The sequence below is a fragment of the Odontesthes bonariensis genome, chromosome 6 (assembly GCF_027942865.1).
Source record: "Odontesthes bonariensis isolate fOdoBon6 chromosome 6, fOdoBon6.hap1, whole genome shotgun sequence".
Classification (NCBI taxonomy): domain Eukaryota; kingdom Metazoa; phylum Chordata; class Actinopteri; order Atheriniformes; family Atherinopsidae; genus Odontesthes; species Odontesthes bonariensis.
Genome location: NC_134511.1, coordinates 22,217,148 through 22,234,769, shown reverse-complemented (window position 1 = coordinate 22,234,769; position 17,622 = coordinate 22,217,148). Strand labels below are relative to the sequence as shown.

The 17,622-nt window shown below is 42.5% G+C and overlaps 1 protein-coding gene across 1 annotated transcript in view; it reads right to left on the bottom strand.

Annotated features, from left to right (window-relative positions):
* The window catches only part of smtnb (smoothelin b), a 45,636-nt gene that overhangs the window by 4,659 nt on the left and 23,355 nt on the right, over nt 1-17,622 (bottom strand). Inside the window, 10 exon segments of the mRNA XM_075467940.1 lie at nt 18-90; nt 179-241; nt 431-610; nt 1,351-1,383; nt 1,589-1,664; nt 1,883-2,065; nt 8,469-8,542; nt 10,698-11,288; nt 11,796-11,847; nt 12,940-13,634. Coding sequence (XP_075324055.1) covers nt 18-90; nt 179-241; nt 431-610; nt 1,351-1,383; nt 1,589-1,664; nt 1,883-2,065; nt 8,469-8,542; nt 10,698-11,288; nt 11,796-11,847; nt 12,940-13,634 — 2,020 coding nt within the window.

Below are 17,622 nucleotides of genomic sequence, written 5' to 3'. Positions count from 1 at the left end.
GATTCTTTGTGACCCACCTGCCCACTTTTTTGCTTGTGTTAGAGGACGAGGAAGAGGTGTAGCTGTACGATTTAGACTGGACTGTTCCTCCTGAAAACAAAAACAAAGAAAAATATCCATGAATTATGATCCTGTGTATAATGATGAATTAATTACAAATAGTCAAGTAATTACTCACTATCGGTTTTCTGCACATAACTGGTCTCCACTACAGTGCTGCGAGTTGATCTGCTCCCATCATCTGAAAGCACCAAACCACACATTAAATTATTTGGACACCATTGGACAGGCCAAAACTTCATGACTAAGCATCACCATAACTTCGGTTTCATTGACAACTTAATTTACTGCTTAGTTTTTGTAACCCTGTTTGGAATTGTTAACAAAAAGTACAAAAGGCAGATAAGAAGGGGGAAGAAAAAAAAAATACCAGACTGTGCAAAGCGGTTTGTCTTGGTGACTTGGCTGAGGGTTGAACCATCTGCCGACTTCTCCACCTTCTTCATCACCACCTCTTCAGCTCCGGGCCCAGCGCGCCCTTTCTGCGCTCGGTCTTCTCTCTGCTGCCGCAGTTCTTGCAGTCGAGTCTCACGCTCCTTTTCTCTCTGGTCTGAGGTGGAAGAGAGGGCACGAGGGATAATGTCAATGGGAAAAAAAAAAAAAAAAAGAGAGTAGGAGGAGGACAAGAGGTCCTAAACAAGTTGACAGCACCTCTACTGACAACCACAAAGATTAATTAAAGCTGCGCTTCCAGAGCTGAGAGTGATAAATTTCCCATGTCGTTCCACAGGACTGTACTTTCTCTGAGCAGGTGGGAGGTTCAGCAGACAAGAAAAGGATGTCAAATAATGCATAGATGTAACGCATCAAAGAGAGCAAAAGCACTTAGTGCCTTGTCCAAAATACTGATACCTGCACTTGTACATTCAAGCTTTGACCCTAACTGGTAATTACACTAAGCACACGGTTCAGTGTTAGTCTGAAAAATGATTCTTAATCTCATTTTAGTCCTTATTTACCCCAATGTTAGGGAACCAGGGGCAATCAACCCTCTTAGTGTGACTTAACCTTTACGGATGTTTTACAGAGCACACAAGTGCCTTCTAAAACCACAAAACAAGTGCTCACGAACAGACAACACATAAATGTGAAAGTGAAGGTGTTACGCTAACATTGTTACTGAATGCGTTAAAACACGGGATTCATGCAGATTAATAAATGTCTTCATCATCCACTACATTGAGAATATATCAAATCTGTAGTGGTCTGACAATGACATGATGGGCACACAGAAAGACAAACCCAGGCAAAAACAACGTATTGATGCACACTGCAAACCACCTGTCCTACCCATTTCCTCTTGAGTACATCCCATCATGGCCTCTGAGGGCAGAATGGATACATTTAAAGTTTGGTTTTCTTTATATGTAAGAAAATGAAAGCTAAAAGCTAAAAGAAAATTAAGTTTTTCTCTAAAAAAGGCTGCATCTACCTTTGATATGTTGAAATAAAGCATTTAAAAATTGGAACAACAGCATTCGTGTTGTAAGAGTTAGAAAAAGAAAATAGATATCTGCCTTGCAGCTACCTCTCTTTCTCTTGCGAAGGTCTCTCATGGCTGCCCGAATCATCTTCCTCTCCTCAAAGTCTTTTGACTCATCAAGCTGCAAAATGATAACAATCCAAAGCAAGTAAACACAGAGAGGCCAGTCTCTGCAAAAAGCAGAATGGAATGGTTTCATTTAAACAGGCAAGTCTGATAAAGAGTTGAACTTTAGCTGTTGATACACTAGTTCTCCACATGACTAAAGTAGCTGTATTAATTTCAAAGTGATGCTTTCAAATTTAAGCCATCTTGAACTGTAACGCGAGTGTGAAATACCATTTTGTCAAGGAGCTCCTCATCTTCGATTGCAGCTAGCTTTTCGGCTGTCAGTTTTCCTGAGCACTCCACAGTTTTGGTCTGAGTGCTGGAGCCATTGGGGATGACTGGGATGTGATGCGCCATCTGCACAGCTGAAAATACCGGCTCAGAGGCAACAACGGGCTCCGTCTCCATCTCCATCTGTAAAAGATGCATACATTTATTTATTTATTTTTTTTTTAAAAAGGCTCAAATATACATGCATTTAATAATCTCACGTTTCAGAGATCACAAAATTGTCGTTGCTCATTCTAGAAAGATAACTGTGACCAATCAGAGAGCTCCGTCTAAACACTGGAAAGAGAAACACATCTGAACCTGGCTGACATTCATTTCATAATAAGCACAAGAGGATTTGGTTGAATGACTCCAGCCACAATAGAAGTGAAGTTTCCCGCCCTCTAATCTCTTTTTGCACAAAGGCTGCCCACTCACCATATCTTCCAACTCCCCTCTATTTACAAGCCCTGCCAGAGACGGGGGCAGTAAGGGCATGACAGTGAGAGAAACTCTGCCAAGTTACTGCTCAATTAGTTTAAGGGGTGTGACTGACAAAGTGTCTTAATAACACCAGGCTCCACTATTGCTTTTATGTGACACTATTGCTGCTTGACAGGGACAATGCATTAGGGGGTATAAATTCTGATAAATGCCATCCTTTCTGGTATGTACGGAGGGAGAACTAAAGAGTGAGGAAGCAGACCACCATAATAATAAACAACACATAATAGGTTGGTATATAAACCTCGATATGTGCAGGCATAGAGTGGCTACAAATCCCTCAGAAAACCTCTTGAAAAGTTTCATATGGTGCTGAATGCCTGTGGCAAACTTTAGGCTACACCTGTGGTTTCGGTACTTAGTTATAACCGAGTCCAGGTTTAGATATAGCCCAGATAACTGTCCCCATTCGTATCCACAGCTGCTGTACCCTCTTCTCTGACAGCCCCAACCAGACGAGGTTTCACCAGCAAGGGACAATGCCCAGTACAACCGCAGAGCTGTGTGATCAAAGGTGGCCCTTGGTTTTAAGACTTTACTGAACACAAAGTTCTGACCCCTGGGGACAGGCTGGACTGAGAGCCACTTGACCGACGAAGAATGTTTTGGGACACAACACAGCCAAACACAGGCTCCGAGTCAGCCACTGAGGGAGTGTATGTGTGGGCTGAGAAACTCCCAGATAAACCAAGAGCTAAAGTCAAGTTTTTTTTCTGTGGCGGCAGAAGGCCAACAATTATTATGTTCACTTTTTTTTTTTTTTTTTTTTTTTTCCCCCCTCCAGCCACCTTTATGGCAACGGTTGATTGGCAGACTCGGTTGTTTTTTCAGAATTAGAGTAGAACATGAACTCTGCTTAGCTGAATAACCGTAGATCAAAAAATGTTATAAATGCAAACACAGGATTTGTTGTGGGATTTAGCAAATAAATCTGGAAATAAGTTGTTATCCTAACAGGCGTGAAACTCAACATTTGTCTCAACTCTGTAATAGGAATGTAAGACCTTCAGTCCCACTCCTGTTCGACCAGCAGACAAGCGGAGCATGTTCATATTTAGTTTCCTTTTTTAATCTGAGTGATTGAGGACAGCACAACGGCCAAAATGCCCTGACCAGCTGGTTCATCTCTTGGCAGGAACTTGGCAACATTGTTATTTTCCTGCTCCCTTTCGTTACAATTCCTTTCTCGACAGTAACTATCAATATAACATATCTGTGGCGAACCACAAACTGGGGCCACTGTTGCAGTGAAATATAATCATTTTGTCATCCATACAGAAGTGTAGCCACTCCACAGAAGACTGCACAAACACACACAGGCGGGCCAAGACACACACACACACACACACACACACACACACACACACACACACAGAGGCACATGGCGTTACAGGATTGGAATACCACTGTGGCGGATCGCATGAAGTCCTTCACATAAACACTATCTGTCAAAAGTGACTGACAGCTGAGACAGTCAAGCTTTTTTCAGTTGAAGTGAGGACACAATGAATGACTAGAACCAAATGAACGCTATGAGGTGAACAGTAGGTCAAACAAGTAGAACACGGATAGCATCACCGGCATGGCACGTAAAAGTCATGACCAGCTGATACATAGATCAGATCATAGCAACATTGAAACGAAGGACATTTTCGTTGTTCAAGTGGCTTATTTGAATGAAATAAGGGAATCGTGATCTGATGGATCAGTGCGGAGCAATACCGTGCTGTTGTTGGAAGATGCGTTTGCCATCAGAGACGGAGCAGAGAGGGAGCGGCAGGTTGCAAAGGTTGGTGGGTGAGGGATTGGTGATGGCTCTGACTTCAGAGGAGTGCTCGTCTCGGGTGATGCAGCGAATGAGTCTTGGGTGCTTGGTATAGTTTCCTGGGATATGCTTGTCTGGCCATGCAGAGTACTAGCTGGAGTCTCCGAGGATGCAGTGGATGGAGAATCTCTGGGAGTGATCGAAGTATCATGCAGAGCTTCAACTGCAATCTCCTGGTGCATACACGACAACGCATCACTGGATGATGCTTTGCTTTCACATGGAATTGAACATGAGCTTTCCTTGCTGTTAACTTCATGTAGTATGGGATTTGGTAGTCCCATCACCTGGCACAGGGCCTCCACTTGCCTCATCATCCTTTCTTGCTCTGTCCTCAGCCTCAAGTTTTCCTCCTCCAGCTTGGTGATGGTCTCAACCAGAGAAGCTACCCGAGCTGCTGCCTCCTCCAGACGGGCATCCACTCGCTTCCCAAAAGCCTGCAGGTCACTGTGCATCTCCCCCACAGCACACTGCAACGTTAACTCAACAGGTTTATCGCCACACTGTTCCTCTTCATACTCAGCTTCTTCCTGAGCAAGCAGATCCCCGATTGCCTCTTCCAGGCCAGACTCGGCACAAGCACTATCTGGACTGCCCAAAGCCTCTGAAGGCTGTGAGGCTGGGAGGAAGTCCAGGTTCACCCCAGGCATGGCCACAGAAAACTACTTAGTGTACAAATGTCCTCTTAGCTTAAAAGCTAGGTCTGAGGTGAACGATCAGGGAAAGTTATGGCCCCTCTCAAAACAGTCAAAGCTTTCCTCTCTGTCTGTTTGTCTGAGACCTTTCCGAAATGATGCACATACTTTATACCCGTAGAAAGCCCCCTCTTCGCCAGAAGACACCCTGAGAGCCAATGAGCATGCAGTCACTCCTGTTTCCCAGGCAGGCCCCACCCCTCTATTTCCAGGTGCCACGAACATGTATATTTATCTCACGCCTCGCCATTATTCCACTCTGCCAGTCACTCTTGGAGAGGAGCCGAGAAGGGCAAAAATTTAGAGGACCCACCCCTCCCAACTTTCCTTATATTTAGGCCACGTCCTTCACACCTCGACTGGAAGGCAACAAGGGTCTAGATGTGGCTCTTGGCCAGGGCTATGTTGCAAGAGTTACTCATCAGCGTTTCACTCCTCTTAAAACTGCTTTCTAACAAAATGCGAGCGAGTCCTGACTAATCAGCTCACTTGTTTTGTATGACAAAAGACTGAAAGCAGGTGTCCACAGGGAACATCAGTCTGTGAAGGGCAAAACATTTAGAAGCATGACAGAGCAGGCTGGGTGCCCAGAGACAATAAGCTGGGGCCCAATTCTAAACAGCTTTGGGCAAGGATGTTGGAAAGGACATCACGGCCCTTTTCAACTTGTTTCAGACTTATTGACAATGTAAGAGACCAGCTGCTGCAGCGTTAAAGTACGAGAGTTCACAGAAGCCTGCATGTTCTTCACATTGCGAGATGTTCAATTACTCCTTTTGAATGCATATACTTAATGCACATACATGACGAGCATTGACGGTGCAAACTGATCAAAAGACTTCATGGTCACAAACATACAAACACAGTGCATCAGTCATTTAAGATGAAAATAACTGTCGCCCAGTAGAGAACAAAATGTCAAAGGGCAACAGTTGTCTCTGGACTTAACAGGTTAGCAAAACAATTCCCTGGAAGAATCTAGCCTCAAAGGAAAGTGGAGAGAAATGCAAACTGCAAGCAGGGAAAGAGGGTCAAACCCAAGACGACATTGCTCTAGTCTTACACTGGGGGCACTTCACCCTCAACAAAGCAAGTAAACTAAAATAGGAAGACAATGGAAGGAAGCACGTGAAGTTTTCTGCATGAACACGAGATGCATTAACTATCACAGCAGAAACTGATCAATTTAGTGAAACTTTCACAGAGACATGACAAAGTTTGCAGCTATAATCGTTTAAAAAAAAAAAGAAGGAAAAAAAAAAAAGTGTAGTCCAGCACCAACCATAAAACAATGCACAGATTTTAATCCCCCGAAGAAGCAGGGAAATCAGATATCAGATTTTTTCTGTTACACATGTAAACTGGTTGCATAACAAGCATGTGTTATGGATCAGTAGCAGGTAAACAATAGGATCTTTGTCCATCTGTGGGACAGTGAGACAATCTGTAAATGACTGTGGGTCTGTGTCCCTATTCACGCAGCAGCACTTAGCCAGTGTGACCCAGAGCTTGGCAGTCATCTCTGTGACTTAAGGAAGGATTGACTGGACTGTCATCACCCTCATTATAAAGCTAAGACATGATTTATGTTTGCGTTCAAGGCCAAGCACAGTGATCAGCTGCTTAGATGAGCAGGACCAGCTGTGATCACAATAATTAGCTGTTGGTCTCACTTTCTTGAAACAGAAAAACTAAATGCATCTTGACCTTGCCAATAATTTAATTTTACCTTTGTAATAAATACAAGGAGCCACAATCTTTTTTTTAAACATATACTCTCTAGTTGAAGTTTAAAGGCATTCTCCTGCAAAACTGATACCATCAGCATCAACATGTTTTATTGGGATTTGAAAAAAATACGACTAAGTAAAAAGTAGAGGTTTTTGGTGTTGAGGTTAGACCACCTCGGAGAAGCCCGGACCACCCAACCGGATCAGAGTTTCAAGCAGAAACTGCAATGGTCAATAAACAATTGACGTCACAAAACAGGAAAAGCTTCAAACTCATGTTACACTGTACCGCCTCCATATCTGCACACTCTTCTTGCTGGGACGAAGATTTTTGCTATTGTTCAAATGCTAAATTATGATGACACGTCTTCCCCTCCCACAACACTGAACTGTGACTAAACCAGAGAAAGTCAGGAAACAAGAGGTCTCTGGATCGGCTTGAAAATAACAACAGTTGGGTAGCAAGCAGCTTGCTAACCATCATTTCCAGCGGCTGTTTTTACAATCTCATTAACCGAGTCACTCAGCCTCAGTATGGCAAAACTTAAGCAAATCAGGCTAAAGCAGGTGAAATAGCAGCTTATCCAGATGAAGAAAGAACTGACTGACAGAAAGACGTAGACTTGTGGTTTATCAACAAATACATTCTTGTTAGCCTCACACAATTATGAGGCAGCTGTCGTATGACAATGTGCAATGGTAACTTTGTTAAGGTCCATTTCACAATTCTAATGAATGCTGTGTTAAATATATACACATTTTCTTCAACTACTCATTGACCACCAGCTGAAGCGTATATTTACAAGCTGCAAAACTGTATTCTGTTGGACAAAATGTTGCCTTTTAAATTAGAAAAGTAACAAGATTGGACTTTTGTCTATTTTCTGTTTGTGTCTCAACAAGGACCTAACTGATAGAGAGTCTAATGACAACACCTTAAATCCACCCTGCAGCTTTCTGGAGCCTCCTCCCTGCCCTAATTAACCAACTCTCTGATCCCATAACCAGATTACCACTGCTCTCCGAATACACAGCAATTTAAAAAAAAAAGTAAACAGGACATTACTTGACGTTTCCTCACTCTCCATTCATCAGGACACTTCCTTTCACAGAGCAGCGAGGAGTTAAAGGAATGAGGCAAACGGGAGTCAAGCTGTTCTAACCTCAGAGGTCACTGAGATGGGACGGGGTTTGTTTGTACGCTCTCCTAATTCTAACAGCAGAATACTTCCAGCCAATCGGAGGGCGCGGATAGTTGCATCTTTGTCCTCCAAGAACAAACAAAGTGACGAAGAACTTGTGTCGGCATGTGCTTTCAGGCAGCTGGTCAGTAATTTCAATAAACTAAGACAGACGGGTGCGATTTAGGGAAACATTACCCAGATAAAACTCAGTAGGCATGGTGTGCAGCGAGAAAACCAGGAATGGCCAGAACATCTCCCTTATTCACCCCGTCTCCTGCACATACCCTACAAGGACAGATGTGACAGGCTACCCACTCTCGTGTTTGATAAACACTGTTCTTCCCTCCTCTGCTCAAACTCTGTCCGCCCTTCCCTCTCCTGGCTCGTCTGCTTTTAAGGCCTTTATGGGTGATTTCTGATACAAACACTGTCAGAATTCAAATAATAGTCAACTGGAGGTTAACCAGAAGGTAAAATCAAAAAACTAATCTTAAACTGGGAACAAATGGAGGCAGATTTGTTACAACTGTTTAATACATTCTGTCAAGTTTCTGTGCATCCTCAGTGTTGTGATCAGTTACAAGAAATGTTCTTGACTGCAGTTTGTACCTTGATGGAGGGTCCGGAGGAAAAGGAAGAGGAGGAGATCTTGAATGGTGTTGCCCTTAAGCCAAGGGTTAACTCTGAAATAGATGCAGAAAACTGGCATTAAAACATTAAACATTTCTTGTTTTAGGGTTGATAAGAACAATCCTTAAAGAGCCAGAAAGTTTCTCGTGTCCGTAAATATGTGTACATTGAGACGTGCGCGAGACGCTGGTAGAAACCATAAGTCAAGTTGCATTAGCTGCCACAGTTTCCTAAACAAAACAGACAGATGTCTAGTGTAGGACAAGTGAGAAAATGTAGATGACGCCACTTTGAACATAAACAGATTTCTTCAGTGGCCTCCAAGAGTGTACACGTGCATTTCCCTCCCCCATCCATCCGTATGCACGAAAGCCATCTCAGCAGACACAGGATTGATGCACCCCAGCATGGCACATTTACGAGCCTTTGTAGTGCTTTTTAGGGAAACCTGAGACACAATTACAGGCTGCCTTTACATGGAGCACGACAAGCAGGCTTCCAAAAAAGGAGCTCAAAAACATTAAAGCAAATTGGGCCCTGCAGGGCTCGCAGAGTTTTTCCTACACTGTGAGAGGTGAAAAGGCTGGAATCGCACAGGTCCAGCTCGTGTTTTAGGATAAACTATTTGAGTTGGATGATGCCACATACCTGGACAGATCGCAAGCTTGCTTCAAGGACTGAAACTTGTCACCAAGGTTTTCCTTCTTACAATTAATGCGTTTCCCAGTTTGAGCAAGTCATGTTCTGACACTGTTCAACTCCAGATAGGATGGGATATATATATATATATATATATATATATATAAATAAATCTACTACTCTGTAGCAGCTGAATACTGCCTGCAATTCATTAAGACTCAATCTTATACATGTTTTAGTTAAAGTTTTTTCAATAAAACTAAATTGTGGTGAACAACCACATTTAAGGTCAAATCAAATTTTTATTGGAATCCAGCCTTTTCTTGAATAAAAAGACTGTTTTCAGACAACATTAAAAAAAAAAAAAAAAGAAAAGAAAAAAAAAAAAAAGCTTAAACACTTTTACAATCTATTTTGCTCTATTTTTAAATACCTGTACTTGAAAACATTCACATTCAAAGCATTTCTTCTAGATATAAGGCTGGAGGGATTCAACCAGGTAGTAGAGTAGAGTAGAGTAGAGTGTACTTTATTGTCCCCAGGGGGAAATTTGTCTTGGGCTTCCAACAATCAATGCATAACATACAGCACTCGCACACTCAGCATACAACATAAACATAGAAAAACATTAAAAACATAGAACATAAGACTGTGCAGCGCATGTCTATCTGTCATTAAGCATTCTTATGGCAGACGGGATAAAGGAGTTCTTGTATTTGTTGAGTTTGCAGTTCAATGCCCTAAAACGTCTACCTGAGGGTAGCAGAGTGAATTCATTGTGCAGAATGTGTGTGGGGTCCTCTAGAATCTTCAGTGCCTCCCTGAGCACTGACTTTTCATAGATGGACTGCATATATCCCTGATCTTGGTGACCAACAATCTTCAGTGCAGTTTTAACAGTATACAGAAATAACTTTTTTTTAAGCCGACGGTTGAGTGAGACAGAAGACATGGGCACAAAGGAGGGAAAAACAAACAACAACAAGCTCCTCTTCTACAGGAAAAGTGGCCAACAAGTTAGATTCCCAGATTAATTCCTATTTTCTCTTTCAAATGCATATGCAAATGAATGATAGAAGTAAGTGATAAAGATTAAGAGGGGACAGAGAATATCTACAGAATATAACAAACAAAGCACTGTCCTGTGTGGGCAGGCAGGCCTGTTCATTTGCCCTGTAACAGTAAAACTATTCAGATTGGGCCGGGACGGCCATTACAATATGTTCTCTGCTGTTGACCAGTGACCTCAACCCCCTCCAGACCGAGATATATGCCCACTCTATAACAAATGTCCTTTAGTGCAGTCATGCCATTTGCTATTCAGCCCTAACATCTATTTGCACTCACCCATGTGCTTTGCTAGTTTAGCCTCACAAAAACTCTTGTCACCATCCCACATATGACCGATTCACCTCCTACAGTGGGATTCCATTGATATTAACAAGAAAAAAAAAAAAGTGCAGTCACTAAACAAAGGTTCTTACCAGCAGAAACATGAAGGCTCCAGTCGGGCAGGCTTAAAAAGTCAGTTTGATTAAAAGTTAGATGTCGTAAGATTGATGCTCCTACCTGGTCTTTGCCCCATGTTGGTGATACGTGGGGTCATGTTGGTGATGGGTACGATGTTGCCTCTCGAGGCTGACGTAGTGGAGGCGGTGGTGCGCCCATCCTTGATCTCAATGGTGAGGAATGTCTTCATGTCTGGGTCTTCCTCTCCCTGAGGGACCTTTGTTCCAGCTGCTCTCCCTGGGGTTCTGTCTTTCTTTGACTCGCAAGAGGCGTGCACATCTTTTTCAGCTGGAAGTCTCATCCCACCCATGGAGTTCTGTAATTGGCCGATTAAAGAAGGGGCTTCGTTAGCCCCACCTTTTGGCTGAGGTGTAGCCTGACTCTGGGACACATCAGAGGTGGTAGACGTCAAGTCCACACGTGGCTTAGCTGGCCTGTCTCCAGATGTGCTGAGGGATGCTGCTGGGTGTGTAAACAGCTCAGCAGCCCTGGAGAAATTCGTCTGGCCATAGGTGGGCCCGTTCCTTAGAGGGGTTTTCTTTAAAGCTGGGGTATTTGGGCTTTGGCTGGGCTCTGTGAACTTGCGCATTCGATCACGAACAGAGTTGGTGCGGTTGAACTGCTCCAGAACAACATCTTTTTTCTCAGATGCTGTGAAGTCAAACAGAAACGCAAGATGAAATCACAGGAAAAAAAAACAAAGCAAAAAAAAGAAAAGAAATGCAGAGATTAGATCCACGCCACTGCTCAGGCTTATGTTTGCAAAGTTATTGCATTTTGCTTACGTCATCTCTTCATACATCTCCTCAGAAGCCCTCAATAGATCCTATCACTCTTTATCCACTTTATAGGATTTTCTTTCCAGCCCCTGAACTTTGCTTGACCCCTTACACTCGTGATTTTCTAACACATGTTCCTTGTTCCTAAATACTGAGGGGTGGTGTGTGCAACACTTACTGTTTATAAAATAATAATAATAAAAAAAATAAAAAAGTTAATGCTTATGAGAAGATTTTTTTTTTACGTGCCTCTAATAAAAGAAAAAAAAACATGCTTTATAGTGCATTAGACAAGGGAAAGATGTTGGTGATCTTAAAAGATAAGATTGTATGATAATGGATTTTGTGCAGAACTGAGAGAGTTAGACTAGTTTCTTACCATTATCCTTTGCTTTGCCATGAGTGAGTGACAAATCGCTGTGAACTGTTATCTGAAATGAGGGAAGACAAACAAAGATGCACGAGAGAGCAATCAGTAGAGGAAGTGGAGCAGAATAAAGGTCAACATGCCCTGTGCTTGGACTGATAGCCACAGAGCTTCTATACTGGACAGCATTGCACAGTCATGAGAGGCTTGAGTCCACATGTCTGGGGCTCTAGTGCAACTACATACACGTGGACCTACACAATCCTAAATACAGCATCAACTGGTGGTGTTTTCATTATGCAACGTGTATTTAGAGTGACACCGTGGGCCTCTGTTCTTTTCTTGGCAGCATGGCCACGATGGACCCCAGAGTGTTTACATTACTCTCAAGAGACTGCACATCAGCGCATAGTGCAGTGAACAATAAAAGAGGTCCGGAACCAGCCTTAGGTAAACACATTTAGCAGAACGACACAATGGCGTCATGCCGACAAGAGCCCCCAAGATGGGAAATGTTCCTCAACAGTTACCAGTCAACGGAGAAACAGAAGCTCTGTGCGATCTCTGAGCTGTGGGATAAGGACAGACTGAATATATGGCGTGTAACGCTGTTCATCCCTATCTGACACCTGGTGAGGCTGACACTCGGTGAGATGAAGCAGGTACACACAGTTTGTTTGTGTAACCAAGTAACTAAAGTCAAACAGCATCTAACAGGAGCCCAGCAACGCATGTTTATGGATGCCGACGGATGGAATTTCAGTCAGGGGACTATAGGTCCACTTGACTGTGACTACACAGCTCAGCACCCCACTCTAGTGGTTCAGTTATAATAAATACTGAGTACTGTTGACGTTCAGTTGGCTCAGACTGCTCCGAGATGCACATGGATTACAAATTAAAAGGGGGGAAGAAAAAAAACACAATATTCAGCAGCAGTGCACCTGAGCATATACTCTACTCTCAACTAAAAATAGGTAGTGATTTACAAAGCTCATATTTATGCTTTAGCAAACAAGGACAATGCAAGCCACCTTCATTCAGGTTCAACAGTGTTTCAAAACTTAACTGAAGTTTTCTTTAGTTTGTGTGTGGAAAATACAGTGCTGACAGGTGACAAACACATACTATATTGACCAGATACTGTATACTCCACCTTTTGGCTCTGGAAGTCTGTTTTCCACTTGGCGCTGCCGTTCAGTAGGCCATTTACAGGATCTTTCCGAGATAAAACAGCCCCATCTGGCTGCTCCTGGTCAGAGACATTGTCCTGGTTTGACAGAGTCTGGACGCTGGCAGGAACTTGGCTTCTCTCCGTTTCTGAATCTGTGCTGCAAGTTGAACCACTCGTGGTTGCCTCCACTGGACCACTCTCCTCGTAAGACATACTCACACTGTGGTCAGATATCACAGAGTCCGTCCATTTCCTCGACAACGGGCCGATGCCATCTGAAGTCTCAGAACCCAAACGGGGTCTGACACAGGAATCCGATACATCTGAACCCAATCTCTGTCTGGCATAAGACAGAGAGCTGATGCTTCGCTCTGATGCGCCAGAGTCTAGCCGCCCACGCTGGGAGGAACTCTGACTCTTGTCTGAGGCTCCGGAGTCCAGCCGGGCTCGGTAGTTTGAGCTCAGACTCTTCTCGGAGGCCACAGAATCCAGATTGGACCTAGAGACCACAGATGTCCCGCTGCGGTCTGAAGCTGTGGAGTCTGACCTTTGACGGTGAGACAGAACCAGGTCAGCGTCTGTGTTCACGGACTCTCGCTGAGGCTTGAGCATCAGTGGTCCGGAGCAGTCATCCTTTACCAGGTGATCAAGAACCAGCACCATGCCTGAGTTGGAGCCTGTCGCGGTAAAAAGAAAAAAAAAAAAAACTAATGAAACATAAGAAAGTAATGCCTTTCTGTTTCTTACTCGAGTTCTTTCTCTCACATCAGTAGTAAACTAAAGTGAAGTGGGTGTCACTGTATGTGAGCAAAGGAAGCAGTAGGTGGTGACGTTCGAACCGAACTGAAGTAAAGTGAAATACTTCCGCAGCACTGGGGCCCCGAGAGAGACCAGGTCAGAAAATATCACTCAGGATCATACAGGAGGCATGTGGAGTCATGGGGGGATGTAGACATTTCCTCCGGGCTGACCTCAGTTCCTGAGCAGGATTTATCAGATTGTCTTGGTGGATGTGCGTAAAAGCAGAAGGACGGCTTGTAAGTGGTGAAGGGGAACATGCAGCACAGCCACAGTTGGTAAGCAACAAGGAGTTGAGAAGAAAGTAGAGACAAAAACAATTCTACAGATATAAACATTTTTCCTTCCCTCTTTCTAAACTCCTTCACTGCTCCTTCTCTCATCAGGAAAACCACAGTCCAAACAACAGAGGTGCCCACATCCTCCCACTGTGAGTTTCTACCTCCAGCATTCCATGGTGCCGATATACGATATGATATCTGAGGTTGTGTACGAACCACAGATAGAAAACAAACCAAAAGTGCATCCAGTTCCCAGATGTACAAAAACATCTCTGAATGACCTCAGCCTGCAACCAAACAGGGTTCTACAAGTGTGCGTGCGTGTGATTTAAAAACCAAATCAAAGAGGGATTTGGTCTGACCGGAGGGCAACCAACATGGTCACTTTCAACTTTAAAATGCAGTGAATCCATGGTGAACATTCACACCTTTATTCAAAGATCTTTGTTTATTTATTACCGTTTAACACTGCCCAAAAAAAGCAGATAAGTAAAGAGAATTACATCCACTTCATAAACCCTGTTTACTTATATAACAAGCTTAGAAAAAAGTTACAACAGCTTTAGTCATAAGAGGATAAAAAGGCCAGCATGTTGTTGATTCAACAGACCAGTGGATTATATAATAAATAAAACGTGAGTATGGTTGGTATAAGGACAATACATTGGTGCCATTCTTACAGTGTGAACGGGCCTCTGCACTGCTGTGTACATCTCTAATGATGCACTCAATACAAACTCAATCACCGGTCAACTGTAACTGAAGTGAGAGCCAAATCGCGCTACGTCTTCAACAAACTAACGTCATTGTTCACATGTTTGACACAGGGAAGCTGTCATTCCCATTGTGTGGCCATTTCTGGGAAAATCCCCATTGCTGCTGCATAATGAAAGGCTTTTTAAAATTTCAAACTAACTAATAAAAAAAAAAAGCTTCGATCCGTTGCCAGTGACAAACAGAGCGCACAACAAAGGTCAACCATGAGATCTATTTATACTGCCTTTACAGTGAAGCTCTGACCCAAGCGTCCTCGCTGTGAACTGGTCAACACAGGTTTTTTTTGGGGTTCTTTTTTTGGACTCAAAACCATCGTAGTTCATCGTACTCCAGCTAAAGTGTTCACCAGTGTTGTTTTCTGAAGGCAATCACAGGTCATAAAAGCTTTCCATTATGTTCCCACAAACATGTAAATAAAACAATGTCTTGGAAAACTGGCACTCCATCTAAAACCCTGTTCCCAAAAAGTTAAGACGAATGCAAAACAAAACCCAACGGTTATTCAAACATTACGCTTTACTGAAAATATATTTTTCTAAAAACTGGGACAGGAGCAGGTTTACCACTGTGTTGCACTTCTACTTCCAACACCACTCTACAAGAAATTTCTCCCAATTTTTGCCTCGTTCAAGATTTGAGCTGATCGCTAGTTTAAGGCCTCCTTGGTCATATTTTTCTTTGAGAATTTGTCAAATGTTTTCAGTGAGTGACTGATGGCCCCAACAAATAAGTCATCTGGATGGCAGCATCCATGGATGTTGCTCCAAAACTTGTATTTATTGTTGAACATCAATGATGCTTTTACAGATGTGGACTAACTCACACCATCCATACCATCACAGCTGTTCCATTTTTTTCCAAAAAGTATTTCAAATTTAGATTCCTTAGATCACAAGTTTGGTTTCCAGATCATCTTATTCCATCTCAAATAAGTTTTGGGATCTTGTTTTTAAAACCTTCTTTCAGGTTTTTCATTTGTTCCGTCAGTCAGACCTGAGGGAACAAATGCATGTTTTTTTTTCCTTTTTCCTGCCAAACAGCCTGCTCCTATTGTGTTGTTTTCACATTAATGATTATTTTCTATTACCATTGATCAACACAAGGACAAAATAATCATTCCAACCAAAAACTGCAGGTTTATCTTCTCAAGCCTTTATTTTAGGTTTTATAATTTTCAAAGAACCCTGAGGGTTTTATGATGCCTTCTATTGAAAGCCGTTGGTTTGAATGGGTTAACTTGAATTTGGAGACTGAGCAACGCGGCGCGTTTACTGACAATCGTTTTAAAACAGCGTTTCTGACCCATTCAGTGAATGTCACTACAGCATCTCGTTTTTGGCCTTGCATGAAGAGAGGAGAAAGAGATTTCTCCAGATTATCTGAATCTTTCAGTAACATGTGTCATAGTTAACGAAATCTACAAATTCTTAAGAAAAAAAAAAGTTTAAAAAAATATTTGGTTGAATCATGTTTAGTTTTGATTACAGCACACATTCACCAATACAATTGTCTGTCATTTTCACATAAAAATGTAAGGTTAAAGTATTATGCTATTCAGTGCTTTTCAGTTATTTTTATTTACAACTTCTCTAAGCTTTTTTATGAAATAAGAAATCCCGTATCTGAACATGAGGACACAGCAGAATCTATCCTCGGGGGTGCAGTGAGTGCAACCTTTCCACGGCAACCCATCAAGTTGTTGTTGAGACGTTTCAGTGGTGACTAAAGTGGTGGATCAACCACAGGATTAACACTTAACATCTCAACATCCATACCATTGGCTTTGTTAAACAACACTGAAGCAATCGCATTACATGAGAGTAGTTGAGCAATTTGTTTTTGGAACCCACACCAGAGTTACAACATCGTGCCCTCAGTGATTTGTATGCAGCAGACCAAAGACTTATACGAATGACAGAGACCTGGTATTTATGCTAACACACCAGATGTGCCTGTGCTCAGGCCAGTCACTGTGTTACTGTGTGAAACTGTAATAATAAGAGTATATAACTTATATAGTATATAAGTGTGTCAGTGTTCCTTTCTGAGCTAAGGTAAATTCCACTCTGAAAACATTTCATTTCCTAAATCATAGGCTTACCTGCTACAGTTTGCACTGAAACACAGCACAGCTGGCACATGGTTGAGGTATGGCTTACAAATATAGGCTTTTTTCTCTCGAAGGTCGCGTTATGCGTTTGTGCTACGTTCAAAGACCGTTAAGAACTGAATACTGACCATCTAAGTATATCTTTTATGTGCAGCCATTTTCACCCGTCAAAAGAAACAACCCCTTTAATCCTTTCCTGACCACAAGAGTCCAGTGTCTTTGTTGAACGAAATTCACTTTAAAATATACATTTCTATTTTTTTTTTTTTTTTTTTTTTTTTTGTTGATCCTAGTTTCACCCTGGCTTAAATTGTAAGGCAGGGATAAATCAAGAAAAGTGGGGAGTTTCTCCGCCACGTCAACAGAGCCTTGGTTCTGTTCTGGTATCAGCTTTATTTAGCAGAGGTGTGGTTGTTGGGTTTCCCTCTGTTCCTTCCCATAACCCCACCACCAACCCCTGGTCGCCGTGAAGGACAACGAGATCCAAACCCGGACCAGAGCAGGCCACACAGAATGACATTTATTATGACTATCAGCCCCACGCCAAGTCGCAGTTAGCAGAGCGAGAGTTTAAAATGAAGATGAAATCTAAAAATTACAAAAAAAAAAAAAAAAAAAAGCAGCATAGCATTAAAGTTACCTTTCGTGGTCTATAAGAAGGGGAATTAACACTTTCAAACTGACCAAACTCTACGTAGG